Source organism: Haliotis cracherodii, unplaced genomic scaffold (assembly GCF_022045235.1).
Source record: "Haliotis cracherodii isolate W230 unplaced genomic scaffold, xgHalCrac1.p SCAF_5, whole genome shotgun sequence".
Lineage (NCBI taxonomy): Eukaryota > Metazoa > Mollusca > Gastropoda > Lepetellida > Haliotidae > Haliotis > Haliotis cracherodii.
The window spans coordinates 13,077,989-13,096,077 of NW_027266308.1; the positions used below are offsets into that span (position 1 = coordinate 13,077,989).

The 18,089-nt window shown below is 41.4% G+C and overlaps 1 protein-coding gene across 1 annotated transcript in view; it reads left to right on the plus strand.

Annotated features, from left to right (window-relative positions):
* The first annotated feature begins 6,657 nt into the window (after nt 1-6,657).
* LOC139441963 (C-1-tetrahydrofolate synthase, cytoplasmic-like) overlaps nt 6,658-18,089 on the plus strand; it is a 35,578-nt gene continuing 24,146 nt past the window's right edge. The window contains exons 1-5 of the mRNA XM_071222708.1: nt 6,658-6,738; nt 12,791-12,875; nt 14,471-14,584; nt 16,066-16,125; nt 16,370-16,446. Of these exons, the coding sequence (XP_071078809.1) occupies nt 6,704-6,738; nt 12,791-12,875; nt 14,471-14,584; nt 16,066-16,125; nt 16,370-16,446 (371 nt within the window). The 5' untranslated portion in view covers nt 6,658-6,703. The remainder of the gene's footprint in view (nt 6,739-12,790; nt 12,876-14,470; nt 14,585-16,065; nt 16,126-16,369; nt 16,447-18,089) is intronic.

Genomic DNA, 18,089 nt, shown 5'->3' on the forward strand with positions numbered 1-18,089 from the left:
ACCAAACTTGTCTCCATCGCAGTTGTGGCCATTCTCTGTGACCTTGACACCATTAACGTCGCAGTTTATATAAGCGATGGATATATTTGCAACACATCACTGGGTGAAGGTTTCAGGAATATCCATATGGGGTTGAAAAAATTGCACTGAAGCGGTAATGCTATTTTGTAAGGCACTCAAGCGTGTCACCGCTTCTAAATGTGCAATTAAGATTGCATGTACTTCCTTGCAGATATTGATAAATACATAATACCGATGTACTCGTCGCTTTTAGCGCAAATCAATGCCTCAAAACTGAAGTTCTTATCATATTCTTAAGAGTCCGATGAAACCTCTCTAAATCTCCTTGAGATTCAGGATGCTATGCACTAGACTTGATTTATGCCTCACTGATGCAGAGCCTGTTGGGGAACACCTGATATGAAATTAGAGCCCTGGTCTGACTGAATAACCCTAGGAAAACCAACCATGAAGTCTTTGTGAGGCATTTAGAAGTTGGGAGAACATGAATACATGACCCTTCACCTGACGAAGGAGCAGGAAGTAGCTCTGAAACGACGTACAGAGAATAAAAGAAGTTGCTATCCATAAAAAAGTGGCATGTATTCAAACCAACCATGGTGAAGCAGTTTACCAAAGCCTTGACAATAACCTCAGCTGTACTTTTCCGTAAAGGGCAGCCTTCGTAGACATTGTGGAAGCATACATGATACTAAGCATGTACTGATTTTCTGACTAAGTTTTAGGCAAAGGACCAACACAATTAATGATGACCAAGCTGAAAAGTTCTTCCAAAGCTGGAATGGGTTTCAAAGGTGAGGCTGGAATTTTCTGATTAGGTTTACCAACTATTTGACATGGCATGTTTTGCATGGCATGTTTTGCTAAATTCAGCCACATCATGCCAAAACTTAGGTCAAAAGAAATGTTACAGAATTCGGATTCAATATGTTTACCCAGAAATCTGTACCTAACAGAACTTAGTGTGTAACCAACAAACAAACAACAAATGGTATACAATCAACAATTGTATTACACAGTTAACTAGGTTTACAAATGAATACAAATAAATGCACAGTAATTACAATGGCAGTACACAATAGAGTGGTAGTTCAATATTCAATGGCAGTATAACATGTGAGAGCAGTCGAAATGACAGTGACAAGAAAAGTAATCACCTCGTCGCAACAGTGGTCAAACTGTGATAAGTGATCTTCCAACGAAAGTTGGTCTTGGTGTGATGTCAGATGAAATGTGAGAGGACAGGAACGTGCCAGTTCCACTTTCCACTCATTGCTTGACCAGTCAAGTGTCACTAGAACATCACAGAATATTCAACATGTTTCTATAACGATTGACATCCATCCATGCTATTCCGGAAGTTTACAGATAATTCGAGGATCTAAATATAATCACTTCCTCGCCACTGCTTACTTAAAATAGCACTACATTCCTGACAAATAACCATTGTCCAAATGCTCGTCACGATATGGCTGAAATATTGCCGATGTGACGTTAAATTTTAACTCACTCACTCATTGTCCAGACTCAATGCAATGAACTTCTACTGAATCTCAACAGGAACAATGTAATACAGTTACAATCAGTGTTTAACAACCAATTACACAGCCATATAACAACAGTCTCAAACTGTTCTTGTGCAAGTGAAGTGAAAACGTCTTTTAAATAATCTTCAGAATTCATCCCTGTCCTTTTAGGTCTTTGCAGGTTCATTTTTGCCGCCCCAGAGTAGTGCAGAATCTCTGGGCGAGTATTTGTACATGTAGAGAGTGTTTCTTAATCACATTTATTGCCAGAATGTAGTTTGCGAAACTTTGAAACTGATGGTGGACAGGTTTAAGGGTGTCCCACAGGGCAATATTTTATCGGTTACATTGTTCAGCATAAAGATAAATAGTCTTTCCAAAGTTTTAAATGATTCAATTGAAGGATCACTTTTTTTGGGATGATTTTAACATATCATGTCGTGGTAAAACATGCATACTATCGAAAGACAATTACAACTGTAATTGATAAGATAAATAAATGGTCGATGGAAAATGCTTTTAAATTTTCAAAATCAAAAACAAATTGTATACATTTTTGTAGAACAAAAAGCTCATAAAGACCTTGATTTGGTTTTAGAAAACACTCCGATTAAAGTTTTGAAAGAGGCCAAGTTCTTGGGTATAATTTTTATCACCATTTAACCTTCTTACCACACATTAAATATTTGAAAAATAAATGCCCGAAGGCCCCTGACCTTCTGAAAGTCGTTTCAAATTCAAAGTGGGGAGGGGATCAGAAAACCCTCCTCCAACTGTACAGGTAATCTCATTAAATTCAGATCTTAGTTCTCGCTACCGCTAAACAAAGATCTGAGGACATCCCATTAGGGGTCACGTCAGAACGGCCTTTCATCCGACCAATCAGAGTGACGCTTACAAGATAATGAAAGTGAGAGTCGGAATGTGATTTCTAATCATGCAGCCTCGAAAACTTTAAAACGGGGTATTCCGAACGATAGTTACGGGCTTAACGACTGAATCTATACAATCTAGACCATATATTAGCCATTCGAGAATGTTCTTTTGTTCAGGTTTCAAACTTTTAAGCGAGAATTTGTAAAAATATGTTTCGAAGCGTAGTCGCCAATTTAAAATTAGTGCCGTAAAGCACGTGAAAGCTGCCTTCTGACTGGCTAATGTCGACTTCTTGTCAGAAATTCCATTGGTCGGTCAGAGTTCGCGAATGGTCGGTCTGACGTGACCCTTAATGGGATGTCCCCAAGATCTGATTTTGATGAGATTGACTGTACAGGGCACTTTTCCGCTCTAAACTGGTCTCTGGCTCCATCATCTATGTTGGAGCCTGCAAAAGTAATCTTAAAGTATTAGATAGTATTCATCATCATAGCCTGGGACTTTGCCTTGGGGCCTTCAGAACCTCCCAAATCAATAGTCTGTATGTGGAGGCTGATGAGTCATCACTAAAACAACGTCGGATAAAACTGTCATTGCCATATCTCTGAAAACGCTTTTCTAATTCAACTAATCCTGCGTATGATTGCGTTTTTAATCCTCTTTATGAAGACATGTGTATCATAAAAAGTCATCCTTTATTCCGTCAATTGGAATAAGAATTAAACCTGCCATTTCTGCTGCCAATATCAATCTTCCAAATATAGCTCCAACTCAGCTGTTGTCTTCTCCCCCATGTGAGTTGGTACAGCCAGAGGTTGACCTGTCTTTAAATAAACTTAAGAAATCTGAAACAAATCAACTTATTTATCAACAATTCTCTATCGGGGCACGGGTGGCCCAGTCGTCTAAGGCGCTGCGATTCAGTGTGCTGAATTGCGTCCCTTGGGCACGCCAGAAACCTATGATTGTGGTTCCGAATCCTGGTTCGCCACGATTATGTTTATAGGTTTGTCAGCACCATACCTGTGCTCGTGGGTTTCACCGAAGTGGTAAACGTCTGAGACCTGCATCACTTGGGGCTTTCCTCCCACATTAAGCTGACACGCCGTGATATAACTGGAATATTGTTAAAAGCGACGTTAAACCCAACCCACTCACTCACTCACTCCGACTCTCTATCCTTTTTTCGGGCAATTAAAAATCAAGCTTGCAAACATCCACTATTACTCAAAATTATTGAATTATATAATGATCTTGCCACTGGCCAATACGACATCGTCTTTTGTTGGTTACCCAGTCATGATGGAATCATTGGTACCACAATGGCCAATGCTCCTGCAGAAGCAGCACTCAACAAATCTGTGACATCACTTCTGATCCCATACACTGATTATAAACCCGTGATAAGATCTTACATCCGAGATCTAATGCAAAAGAAGTGGGACACCCAGGTAGGTATAAATAAATTACATGAAATATCGGTTACTTTCTTTCATAATGTCTCAGCCATGTTCTAATCACTGGTAACACAATGACTGATGCTGCAGCTAAAGCAGCACTCAACAAATCAGTGACATCACTTCTGATCCCATACATTGATTATAAACCCGTGATAAGATCTTACATCCGAGATCTAATGCAAAAGTGGGACATCCAAGTAGTTATCAATATAAATTCCATGAAATTAAAATATCGGTTACACCTACTTGGGTTGTCAGTCCAGATTTGAAGAGGTCATTATGCGACGATCTCGAATTGGCAATTCAAGATATACACACGAGTATTTATTACAAGGTAAAGATCATCCGTTCTGTATCCCCTGTGATGAAAGAATCACATTCAAGCATGTTTTGCTTGACTGTATTGATTTTGACATCGTAAGGAATACCCATTTGAAAGTTTCATCTATAAAGGATCTTTTTAATATCAGATTATGTTTCTAGGTTTGTCAGCACCATACCCGTGCTCATGGGTTTCACCGAAGTGGTAAACGTCTGAGACCTGCATGATGCCATCACTTCGGGCTTCCCTCCCACATTAAGCTGACACGCCGTGATATAACTGTAATACTGTTAAAAGCGGCGTAAAACCCAACTCACTCACTCACCTTCTGTAGTCTGTTTACTGTAAAGGAGATTGTTACTGATGGAGAGAGCATCCCACTGCCTGAGGATCTGAAGCTGTGTCCCGATCAAATGACCTAAGAGACTCCTTTGAAGGGCTCTGATCTTTGCGGAGAAGGTCCACAATCGAGGAGATTGAGGGGTCCGCCTGCTGACAAGAAAGCATCTGCTGATCAGTCCCAACATTGGTAGACTCAAAATCATCAACCGCTAATCCGCACAGTTCAATACCTCATGACAAAGTGAGAGCGTCTCTACAGCACTAGATGACTGTTGAACAGAGGCCGCAGACACTGACTGGATATGTATGATCTCACGTGGCAACCTGGACAACGCATCAGCATCCCCGTTCCTTGCTGCTTCCGACGTTTCTAAAGAGTACGTACCAGGGGGAGTGCCCAACGCGGCGGCTAGCTCAATCGGTAGAGCACGAGACTCTTAATCTCGGGGTCGTGGGTTTGAGCCTCATGTTGGGTGCCAAATTTGTAGCCGGGTGGTGTATTCGGTCCGGGTCAAGCCGTTGGAGATTAAAGACACAGACAGACGATGAATATGATTTTATTATATGATGGGGGTGGCTGCTGCTGAGGAAATAACCTGAAGCAAAGAACAAAACCTTCCTCCTCAACAGCAGCACATGGAGTACAAAGCCATTTAAAAACCATTATAAAACTAATGTAATTTAACATTAAAGTCATATAATACTTTAAAAAGCACATGGACCAATATGGACAATGTTGTTAATTATTTTACAAATTAGTTTTATATTAATATTTCATTTACTAATTTAATATTACTTTTAAAGATATTATATGTTTTATTCAATTTAAATCAGCACCCTAATATAGAAATTAAATAGACAGAAGCAGATGAAAACAGATTGAAAAGTGGCCATTCCATACCTGATGAAAAGAACATATCCTTCCTCCTCAACAGCAGCACATGAAGTGAGGAGGAAGTCAGGTATGGAAGGAAGCTACCTGTAGAGGACCAGGGTGGCCAATTAGAAGGCAGATTGCATTAAGCATCAAAGGAAGTGCTTAATGCAAGATATAAATAGACTGAGAGAAGCCCTGCAGGTGTGAAACAAATGTCTAAAGATAGACAGACGGTTGAAGGGGGAGATCTGGTGGCGTTAAAGAGCTATTGTTGACAATAACTGTAGACAAGACAAACAATGGACATATAGATGATTATGACGATTATGTAAGAAAAAAATGATGTGAATAACAATAATAAAATAAAGGTAACAAATTACCCTGCTATATCACTATAACAAAAAATACAAAAACATATCCCCCCAAAATATTCATGTACATTATGTTTGGATGTGGATTTTACAGGCGCTTCCAGACTTCACGAGGTCATCAGTTTCATGTGCACCATGAGAGACACAAAATCACACTCGATTCATAGAACAGGTTGTCTTTTCTCAGTGCTGAACAGTTAAATTAAACTACACCGCCACCATGACACGTGATGTACGGAAATGAGAGCGTTTTGCGCTTCAAGAAATTGTCGTAAAGTTGCTTAGCCGAGAGCCGCGATTCGGCCCGACATTCATCACTGCCATGTCTGAACTGCCGGACCCCATCGTGGCTCCAGCCAGCATTTTGCTCATTCCACAATGAAACAAATCTCTCTAATTATAGTTCCATTTTTACAGCCGAATCCATTGCCATTTTAACAGCTCAAAAATCTATTGGGAAACAATGTAAACTACGGTTATAACGAACTCAAGGGGACCACTAATTTCAGTTCGTTGTAACCGTAGTTCGTTATTAATAAGCATATACAGCATATGTATAGCAAATGGTCGGGTCAAAAAACAATAAGTTCGTGATATCCGTCAGTTCGTTATAAGCGTGTTCGTTATAAACGTAGTTTACTGTATTTACGGTCTCTCTCTCTCCCAAGCACGAATATCTGGACTCTGTTTTATATATAAAAAACTTGCTCAATATATCTTTATCCGTGTGTAGTGGGTACTGACCTAGATATCACGTCAACTTATCTACCACAGTTCAGAGCGGCTTGAACCACATCTGATGAACTGAAACTGATTCAACCCGCCCAGTAATCGGTTAGAGTTATCTGCCCTTGGTATTCCACCACGAGGTACAGAGTGTTTGTGATCGTTTGTCGCTCAGCTCAACAATGGCCCAAGTGTTAAGCGGGAAGGAAGCGTCAGCGTGAGTACATGAATAGTTGGTCACATGTCCAGAACTCTTGTCTATATGCATACGAATATTGCATTTTATGTCGATTTGTTTTTTCGACGTTTTTAACCAAAAAAAACAACACCTGGAAGGTTGACCCCTCCTTGACCCACTATAGTATCAGCTCGTTTGTCACTTTGATTCAGCGTGTTAGCAGCATGCTAACTGACAGCTTAAAAGTTTGCACTAAGTCAGTGTGACTTAGCACGGGCGTTATGTAGGAGACAGTATCTACTGGACTCAAAACAAGGTTATAATAATAAATGGGATTGGGAGAGGCCTCTTTTATTCAGGTGTATAACTAAAAAACGAGTACAGTTCTTGGTTTTGATCTAATAGAATAAAATGATTTTGGAAAAGTAAAGATAATTATAATTGAAATGTGTTTTGTTGTGTATGAGTATCAATATAATTCTTCAACAGTGTGAAAACTAATTTATTAGCTATATATAACCCGGACATTCATGTTCGATCATTGGTCGACCAGTGAAGATCTGGGGTAGAATAGGTCTTCAGCAACCCATGCTTGCCGTAATAGGCGACTATGCTTGTCGTAAGAGGCGAGTAACGGGATCGGGTGGTCAGGCTCGCTGACTTGGTTGAGGCATGTCATCGATCCCAATTGCGTGGATTGATGCTCATAATATCAATCACTGGATTGTCTGGTCCAGGCTTGATTATTTACAGACCGCCATCATATAGCTGGAATATTGATGAGTGCGGCATAAAACAACGAACCAACCAACCAGCTGAGCATCGGTCTATTCTTCCATCCTTTTGTCCATCCTTCCATCCTTCTGTCCATCCTTCCATCCTTCTGTCCATCCTACAAGAATACATGTTTGTATAGATTATGGTTTCTCTACTCTGCTCACAATATTCCATATCAGTTTTGAACAAGCATAGCTGGCATGGCAATATTTGCCAATAATTTCTGTGATTTATTGGTGCATATTGGCAGAGACCATATACTGAGGCACCAGCCTCAGCAGCAGATTATCATTGAGGATCACTGCTGTGCCCCAGAGTGTAACTGATGCATTGGGACGCCCTGCTGCTTTTCTCTTGGCAGCGAGGGTGGTTGGGTAGCCTTGTGGTTAAAGCGTTTGCTCGTCAAATCGAAGACCCGGGTTTGATTCCCCACATGGTTACAATGTGTGAAGCCCATTTCTGGTGTCCCCCGTAGTGATATTGCTAGAATATTGCTAAAAGGGGCCTAAAACCATACTCACTCACTCACTCCCCTGGCAGCGGTCAAGATGCACGACACATGCGCAGATGCTCTTATCTGAGGACTTCCATAGTCTAGTAAATAATCTAACGCAATGCTGAATGCTGAGAGTTATTTCCCCTTGCTTTCCCTCAAACACACACACTGACATTACACTGCTACATTTCGAGTATTAGGTTGGTTTGTTGTTTAATGCCGCACTCAGCAATATTCCAGCTATATGACGGCGGTCTGTAAATAATCGAGACTGGACCAGACAGTCCAGTGATTAATATTATGAGCATCGATCCACACCATTGGGATCGATGACATGCATCAAACAAGTCAGCGAGCTCACCATCCGATCCTGTTCGTCGCCTTTTACGACAAGCATAGTGACCTTTTAGGGCTAGCATGGGTTGCTGAAGACCTATTCTACACCGGAATCTTCACGGGTGTCGAGTATTAGGCTATCCGCAGACAAAAACTAAATCATATCACTTCAGGGGAACGAACTAAAGAGCGATAACAAACTTGGTCACTGAAAATGGGAAAATTGCACTAGACATGATGATTATATTTCCTGTTCTGCTAGGCATTGTGTTCTATGCAGAGATTAAAATCTACTGGTGACTCAGTAAAAAATACCCAATAATATAACTTGAAGGTATTTTGATGCAGTGATAGGAAGAAATTGTATCTGAAACTTATTTTCCCAGCAATGATATATTCCAATTTTGGGGTATTTTATTTGCAGCTTTATAGATTAGTAATATAAATAAATAATAATAAAACATAAATGTGGCACTTGGATATAGAGCTGGAATGTTGTTTTACGTACGGAAAAATTGGCAGGTCACCGTTAGAGCCTTCCCACGTTTTTGCTAATTTGTTTGCGAAATGAATATGTTGACATGTAATAGTCAAACTACAACAAATATGACTTTTAACGAGTCAAAATATGGCATTTAGGATATATGTATTCATTCTCTGTCAACTGACGTCAGTTTCTGATCATCACTGCTGTAAATAACAGTGAGTAGGAGTGATCTGCCGAAATAATGTAAACAGTACCGGTAATTTTTGAAGTTTTTAATAAAATCAATAAAAAAATAAGTCCCATTATACAACGAACACTCTTTATAACCAGATTTGTAATAACAGGACTAACATGCATACTTTGTCAAATGCCTAACTTTTTTGGATGAGAATCTGAAAATTAATTTATTATAGCCTCGTGTACAACAAAAAATAATAGAAAAAGGGGGAAAAAATCATCATTTTCCTTCTTTGAAGATTTTAAGACTTCTTTTCCTCGGGTTGTTTTTCAACACGGACGAAGAGACTATGTGCCGACTTTCATGCTTGACTTACAGACAGGTTTTTTCCCCTTTCGACCCCCGTGATGCCTGCTCAGATTGTTGGTTCATCGCTGCAGTTCATATGCGCTTTGTTCACAGTGTGTCAAGGGCAGTGGGGTAGTCTAGTGGTTACAGTGTTTGCTCGTCACACCGAGGGCCCAGGTTCGATTTCCCCACATGGGTACAATCAGCAGATCGTTAACCCCTCGCTTCCTATCTTGTCTGTCGATGATGATGGAGTTTCTAGCAGCTTTCTCATGGGAGACATTTCTGTCTCGACTGCTCGGTCCCTTCGAGAGGATGTACCGTCAACGTCTATGTTAATTCAACCTTCTGTTGCAGACGTACGGAAAATTCTCTAGTTGGTATTGGATCCAATCGCTCCTGTACTTTCTTCCCATGTTGATCTCATGACACTTGTCTTTCTCCTTCATCTACTGCCGTGATAACAAGTTTTTTCTACCTGAGGCCATCTCTAAGGCTGCAGCTTCGACTGAACCCTTCGCAACTGCAGTTGCATGTCACAGCATGCTGATGGCACTCATGAAGATGTTAATGTGTGCCCTTTCAGATTTCTACATTTGAAAACAAAGAAAATACTTTTTAATGAAAAAGATATCAATTCGTTGAAATTCTGTTCCGTAGGCATATTCATCACTTCAACCAACTTCATTGTGGGAAAGTCCATCTACTATTGGCTTCACATAAAGAACAATCCCATCACAAGGTATTTTGAAAAAAAATATGTCTGTGCGGCATTAAGGTGCAGGGAACTACCAGTTTTTTACATTAAAATTAGGCTCGGACCGGTAATTCATGTGAGTGCCAGTCTCTGTGGATCGGCAATTAAAGTACCTTATAAATCTGTGATATTCATTTAAGTATATTTTTCGAACGAAGTCAGCTTGTTTCCCCTGGTTGATTTTTAGTGCAAGGAAATGACATTTTGCTTTGCTTCAAGGTTAAAAATATATTTGTAGTGACTTCGTCTTGAAATATAAAAAAAATTGTGACAGAACTTCATGTGAATAACGTGTTAATCAAACTGAGTTACTTCAGAGATGATATCATTGCATTGAACATGATGTTGAAAAAATTATAACCAGGTAATTTTCTTATGTTTTTTTATTTGTTGAAAGTTGGGACTGACAAATATTAGTGGGGACTGGTAATTTTTAGAGTTACCAGTCCACCAGGACTGGCAGTTTCAAGAGCCAGCAGGAGCACTGAACTTACTCTGGCCCTTCCATGATGATTTCATCTGTGCAATTAGACCGCCTCCGTGGTCTAGTGGTAGAGCGTCTGCCTGGAGAGCGGAAGGTCCAGGGTTCGATCCCCGACCGCGTCATACCTAAAGACGTCAAAAGATGGTACATGTTGTTACCCTGTCTAGCGTTCGGCATTAAGGGGCTAAAACAAGGACTGGTCGGCTCGGAGTCAGTATACTGTGTCTGAGTGGGGTAATCATGTTAAACTGTGTCATGGTATCTCAGTGAGCTAGCACTATAAATCGGCATCATTCCGGACTAGTACAAGCAGCCACACAAACACACACACATACATGCATGTTGCTATACAAGTGAAATAATCTTGGACGCGACGTTAAACCCCATTTCACCTCACCTCATCTGTGCAATTGTCACTTTGACACAAGAATTGTTTGAACCCTGGCAATACCAACTAATTTTCTACAATATTGATCAATTTTGACAGACATTTTACATATTTCTAACAAACCCACTTTTTGTAGGTTTCAAGTCCAACAGAAAATTTTAGTCTTACCGGATAGGGTACATCGACCAAGTATGTCAACTACTGATTTTGCTTTCACTCAGCAGCTTGCTAGGGAGAGTTATCTCCCCTATACTGTCTCTGGCCATGCTTCTTCCAGAACTTCGTTACACTCATCATGCACATCATAACATTACTTCTACCAGTGCAGAAGCGGCCTTATAGGGGAGCTGGTGAAGGTGTGACAATACAGTGTCTTTGACTTCAGTGCACTGTCGACATGACTTCACCACTGCTTCTATATCTTCATCCAATGTTGGCCGCCACACAAAGCCTCTGGCTAGACTCTTCCTTATAACTCTTCCTGTATGTTCACTGTGCAGTTCATCCAGGACACGGTTTTGAAGAGTAGGGGGAAAGATGGCCCGTAGTCCCCATAGCACGACACCCATAGCACAATAGTTCATGCTGAGAGAGTTTCATGTCATCCTCTGCATGTGACAGGCCATCCGTATGGCGTGTAGCCAAACACCTTGGACAAAACAAGATCTTTCTTCGTGGCTTCAGATATGTCTGCGGCTGTTGCTGGTAGCTTATTAACTTGCGTGAAGTGGAACACTGGGGTTTCTTCTGGACCATCGTTGTTCCGGAGTGGAAGATGTGAGAGATCAGAATTCTGTTTTCCTGAACTGGATGTCATATGAATTGTGATCTGTGTCAAGTGTAAAATGTCTCTCGAGAAAAAATTAGGGAGAGCGCCTGCTTTTCAATCTGTGCATATTTCTGCTCACTCTAGGCAAGTCTTCTCAAAGCATATGCTACAGGCTTTTCTGAACTATCTGGTAACACATGGGATATGACAGCTCCAAGGCAGTAACTTGAGGCCTCACAGGCTAACTTCAAGGGAAGGTCCATATCATAGTGGCTATTGGTGTGTCAAGATGTTCACAGGATGCATGTCGACACGAATCATCACAGATCAATTATACTCCATCTTTAAGGAGGTTGTTGAGTGGATAGATGCTGCTGAAATCATTAGCCTACATTTTACTAATAAATTAAGTAACTTTAGTGCCTCATTGGTTCACCTGTTGGTTGTTTCTTTGTTTTAAAGTGTACTGTTTTACACTGTTTTTGTGCAGGCTGGGACGATACACCAAGTGTGCGATCTGATACGTATCACAATACCTTGCTCATGATCTGATATGTATCGTTCGCTCGTCACGCTGAAGACCCGGGTTCGAATCCCAACTTGGGTACAATGTGTGAAGCCCATTTCTGGTGTCCCCCGCCGTGATATTGCTGGAATATTGCTAAAAGCAGCGTCAAACCAAAACCCGCTCACTCACTCACTCACTCACTCACTCACTCACTCTGATATGTATCACGATACTTGCATGTGCTCTTATGTGTGGTGCATAAGATTTCTTTTTCATAGACAAAATGGCCAAATACCTGGCACACTAACAATTTACAGTTGGCAGTGTCAAGTATGGCGCAACAGATAAAATGTTGACGTTTTCACTACTCATTTTCACAAGTAATTGTTTTGTGTAACATATAGTAAAGAAAGCATTTAAGGTAAGAATGGATACTTTTTACTTAGTGTGTGATTGTAATCGATACTTGTATAGAGAATTAAAAATTCGCAATCCATTGACGCATTGGTGTATCTTCGCACTGCATGTTGTGTGCTGCTATACATGTATGAATGTGTTTACAGAGACATCCGGGGTAAGCTGAAGGTAGAAGTGCAAGAATTACAGCAGAAGTACCCAGGACTGGTGCCATGTTTGGCCATTGTACAGGTGGGTCATCTTAGGCCACTTCCTTAGGATTCCAGGGCAAAGTAGGTCCCTAACTCACCATGCTTAGAGAAAACAAATGTGGAACAATTAATGTGCCTTCTGTTGACAGACTATGTAACTGTCTGTTGAGTTGTTCCACAGATGTCAGCTTGCTTTATGTGATGAGGAAATGGTATCTGACCTTGCTGACCTTGCATTGATACTAATCCCTTTACAGAACTAGGAAAGTTTATGGCCACCACATGTCTCTCAATGGGGTGTTCTGGTTTAGAAAAGATCTTGAGTATCATATTTAGAAATTTGGGGAAACGTCTGTGCCCCATGCTCTTCCAAAGGAGGTTGGTGCCCCATGCTCTTCCTAGAGGAGGTCGGTGCCCCATGCTCTTCCTAGAGGAGGTCGGTGCCCCATGCTCTTCCTAGAGGAGGTCGGTTCCCCATGCTTTTCCTAGAGGTCGGTGCCCCATGCTCTTCCTACAGGAGGTCAGTGCCCCGTACTCTTCTGAGAGGAAGTTGGTGCCCCATGCTCTTCCAAAGGAGGTTGGTGCCCCATGCTCTTCCTAGAGGAGGTCGGTGCCCCATGCTCTTATGAAAGGAGGTCGGTGCCCCATGCTCTTCTTAGAGGAGGTTGGAGCCCCATGCTCTTCCTAAAGGAGGTCGGTGCCCCATGCTCTTCTCAGAGGAGGTCGGTGCCCCATGCTCTACCTAGAGGAGGTTGGTGCCCCATGTTCTTCCTAGAGGAGGTCAGTGCCCCATGCTCTTCCTAGAGGAGGTCAGTGTCCCATGCTCTTCGTTGAGGAGGTCAGTGCCCCATGCTCTTCATAGAGGAGGTCGGTGCCCCATGCGCTTCCTAGAGGAGGTCGGTGCCCAATGCTCTTCCTAGAGGAGGTCGGTGCCCCGTACTCTTCCTAGAGGAGGTCGGTGCCCCGTACTCTTCCAAGAGGAGGTCGGTGCCTAGAGGGATTCCAGGGGAGATGGACTGCCTCCGTGGTCTGGTGGTTGAGCGTCCACCCGGAGTGCAGAAGGTCCGGGGTTTGATCCCCGTCTGCATCATACCAAAACACATTAAAAGATGGTACTTGTTGTTACCCTGCCTGGTGCTCGGTATTAAGGAGCTAAAACAGGACTGGTTGGCTCAGAGTCAGTATACTGTCTAAGTGGGGTATTCATGTTAAACTGCGGCATGGTATCTCAGTGGGCAAGCACTATAAATCGGCATTAGTCCAGACTAGTACAAGCAGCCACACGCACATGCATGCATGTCGGTATATAAGTGCAATAATCTTGGACACGATGTTAAACCCCATTTCACCTCACCACCATAGCAGAGGAGGTCTGTACCCCATGATTTTTAAGGGAGGGGAATGAGTTAAAATTTAACGCCATGATTGTGAGAGCCATCCAAAGATAGGTGGCTACAATTTACAAACTGACGGGGCGATTTTGCCATGAGAACGTTAATCCTTTGTTTATGCTATCAACCATGTAAGTATTTAAGTGGCTCTGCTGTGATTGTCTAAATAGATGAGTTGTCTTTATCAGATGCTACCTATAAATATTTGTTTTGAGGTCTATACATGATATGAACTATTTTGTAGGTTGGTGGGAGAGAGGATTCAAATGTCTACATCAACATGAAGCTCAAGTCGGCGGCCGAGGTTGGCGTGGACGCTCGACACATCAAAATATCCCGAACTGCCACACAAAATGAAGTAGGTATTAGTAGGTATCTATGTTAGTACAATTGGCCATATACATGATATAGTAGTGCAGTAAACTTAATCATCAATATGTCGTCTGACAATAATAATGTAATTGTGATGCAATGATAAGAATCATAAGATAGAGAGGATTACAGTTACGATTATAAAGAAATTGATAAATGTTTGACCTTGTGAGTTCAACGTAAAGAATGTTGGCAATATTATGATGTTCATGCTTTATCATTATGTTTTACATTATAGTAGCACCATTGTATGCAATATGCGTTAATAAGGTTAAACTTTCAATATCTTCCACATATTGTCATCAATACAGTATTGAATTACCTATTAGCATGAATAGTCCAGTAAAAAAATGTTTTCATGTTTTTCATGTTTTTCATGTTTTTCAAAACTGACGAGTATTTTATCTTTCAGCTCGTCACAAATCTATTATAGTAAACCTAATTGTGATGTACACCTGCCCTTATTTTCCAAGCTCCCCGCTTCTGAAAGTATGAAAAGATGGTCCCCAGGGCCAGTGTTACCATGCTGAGGTTACTCTGTGAATCAGACACACCATAAACACCATAAAAATTCTGGTGCAAAAGCGAAATTTTAGTTGAAAAAGTTTTTTCTTAACAGTGCTTAAATATACCTGAGCAAACAATAAGGGATTGGGGTAACTTTAGGGCAGGTTGATCATGAGGAACAAGAAATTTGTTTCAACAAGTCCTATATACGTGAGTGAGTAAAGATTATTTTACACTGCTTCTGTGCAATATTTCAGCATTGTCATGACAAGGTCAGCAGAAATGGGCTTCACACACTGTACTCATTGTTTTCACACATTGGAAATCAAACCCAGGCTTTTGGCGTGACAAGCGAACTCTTTAACCACTAGGCTACCCCACTGCCCCTTACATACATGGTATAGTACAACTTGGTGAGGGGCCCGTCGGGTAGCCTAGTGGTTGAAGCGTTCGCTCGTCACGCCGAAGACCCGGGTTCGATTCCCGACATGGGTACAATGTGTAAAGCCCATTTCTGGTTTCACCTGCCGTGATATTGCTGGAATATTGCTAAAAGCGGCGTAAAACCATACTCACTCACTCACTCACTCACAACTTGGTGAGTAAAATACCCCAGCAACCAATGCATGTAATCACTGCCTTCACTTTGAAGCAATTTTATGCAGTATCAGTTATATCACTGCATGCTAGCTTCACGTGGAAGGATGGAACAGTTTGATGCAGGCTGGGTATATTTACACTTTCGGCAACACCAATGTTGGTATCATGGCAACAGGCATCATTATCTGGGGTGTATCTGGAATTTGAACCCAAGCAGACTGTGACATAGCCACACAGCTCCACATATCATTTTGTGGAACCTTCAAAGTTTTGGCCACATGCAATTTGAGTTTCATGTAATTATGAAGCAGCCCAGACTTGAGTGACAAGCATCTCCTTCATGACCCTGTTTCTCTACAGATTATCAAGACAGTAGAAGATCTCAACAACAATGTCGACGTCCATGGAATCATTGTACAGGTAGAGCTATGCTTGACGCTTCATCTATTACAGCCACGGCATCTTGTGATAGATCTTTAATAAACATTTCACCTGAGCAAGTGCTAGTGTTAATTGTATAGAGTTATAAGAAGGACCCCAACATTGAAATGATTAATTTCAAACATTGTATGTATCCTGTGTCTCAAGCTGTAAATGCCTGTCAAAGACAAGTTGTGAGATGCCTCTGTATCCTGGACGACTAACCCGCATTCCTGTATTCCAGCTCCCTCTGGACACAGACAATGAAGTCGATGCCAACTTGGTGACAAATACCATACTGCAGGTGAAGGATGTTGACGGGTGGGTATTGTATGCTCTATAACACACGCTTAAAAACTCCTTATATTTGAATCTCCTTTGAAAAGGCTGTAAGATTTGATAAAATGCCTTAAGAGTCCTTAAATTTGAATATATCAGTTGACAGGGCCTTATGATTCAATACATACCAAAAAAAAGGCCTTAATCTTAGCAATCATGGGCTGTGAATTGGAGCCATTCTAATCTTAGCTGCTACAGTAGGATCATGACCTTGAAAGGCCTTCAGAATGCCTAAATGTGGTGACTCAAGTTTTGTTTGAACTCTGCTGTATTACCCTACTCAAGTTTTGTTTGAACTCTGCTGTATTACCCTACTCAAGTTTTGTTTGAACTCTGCGGTATTACCCTACTCAAGTTTTGTTTGAACTCTGCGGTATTACCCTACTCAAGTGTGTGGAAGGAGATCCCAAAGGGATTCAGGTTGTAAATTTGACCACAACCAACTAGCATCATCACATCATATCTGGGGTAGATTTTGTACCCCCTAAGATTTATCATATCATGATACTACTAAGGGACACAACTCTGTATGGTGAAATGTTCCTCTTGCACCCCCTTGACATGTTGTGATGGAGATGTACTTTATTTGTCTCTGGACAATGGACTTAGTTCATGGCATAAAACTTGAATAGATAATGATGCAGGCAGCACTGTCATCGACACATTCACTAACTGTCAATGTAGAGAACATTGCAATGTTGGAGCGTAACAAACTGCTGTACCAAAATATGGTAGGCAATTGTCATAGTATTTTGCTTTTTGTGGTACAATGATGGCACATAAGTTGTAGCAGGATCACGACGGGTACATGGGGTTTTATCCGTTCTGTGTTAGGTTCTACAACAAATTTATCCTACTGACATGTTTTAATATGACATAGTAAGTGAATTAAAACAAATTCAAAATATCCTGAACCGCAGAAGAAGCGTCATCCCAAGTAACATTGCATGAAAAGTTGTCATTTAAATATCTGTGTAATTTTTGTCAAAGTTTCTAAAAATTTACATTACCTTGTCCAGAAAAATGAAATTTGATGATAAAAAAATCAAAGCAGATGACGATAAAACCGATCGCCAATATGCATCACGGCAACCGCCATGGTAACCCGATGCACGTGAGTTCCGTGCAAATTGAAATGCACATACGTTCCCCCATTTTTCGCCCTATAAAAATCCACCCAGATCGGATAACATTCAGTCCTTATTGAATTGCTACCACATACCAAGACTGACAAGAAATCAGCGACACCAAGCCCTTGGACGATTGTAAGCTGAACAAACCGCCCGGCAAGTAGCCAATGCATTTCAAGTCCAAGTAAGGGCCATATACAGACCACCAACACTACAGATGACCGACCCCGTAGTGGAAGACCAAGGATCACCACCCGACATCAGGATCTTCAGATTGTGCAACAGCATCTTCAAGATCGCTTTGTTACTGCTGTGGAAACTGCTCAAAGGATCATTGGGACACACAAGCGACACATTAGTGCGGACACCATGCGTCAACGATTGACGAGCAGACACCACTGTGAGAGGCCACACCAAGGAGCCATTCTGACACCACGTCATAGCTGGGACCGTCTTCAGTGGGTAACACAGCACTAGCATTGGCGCCACCAACAG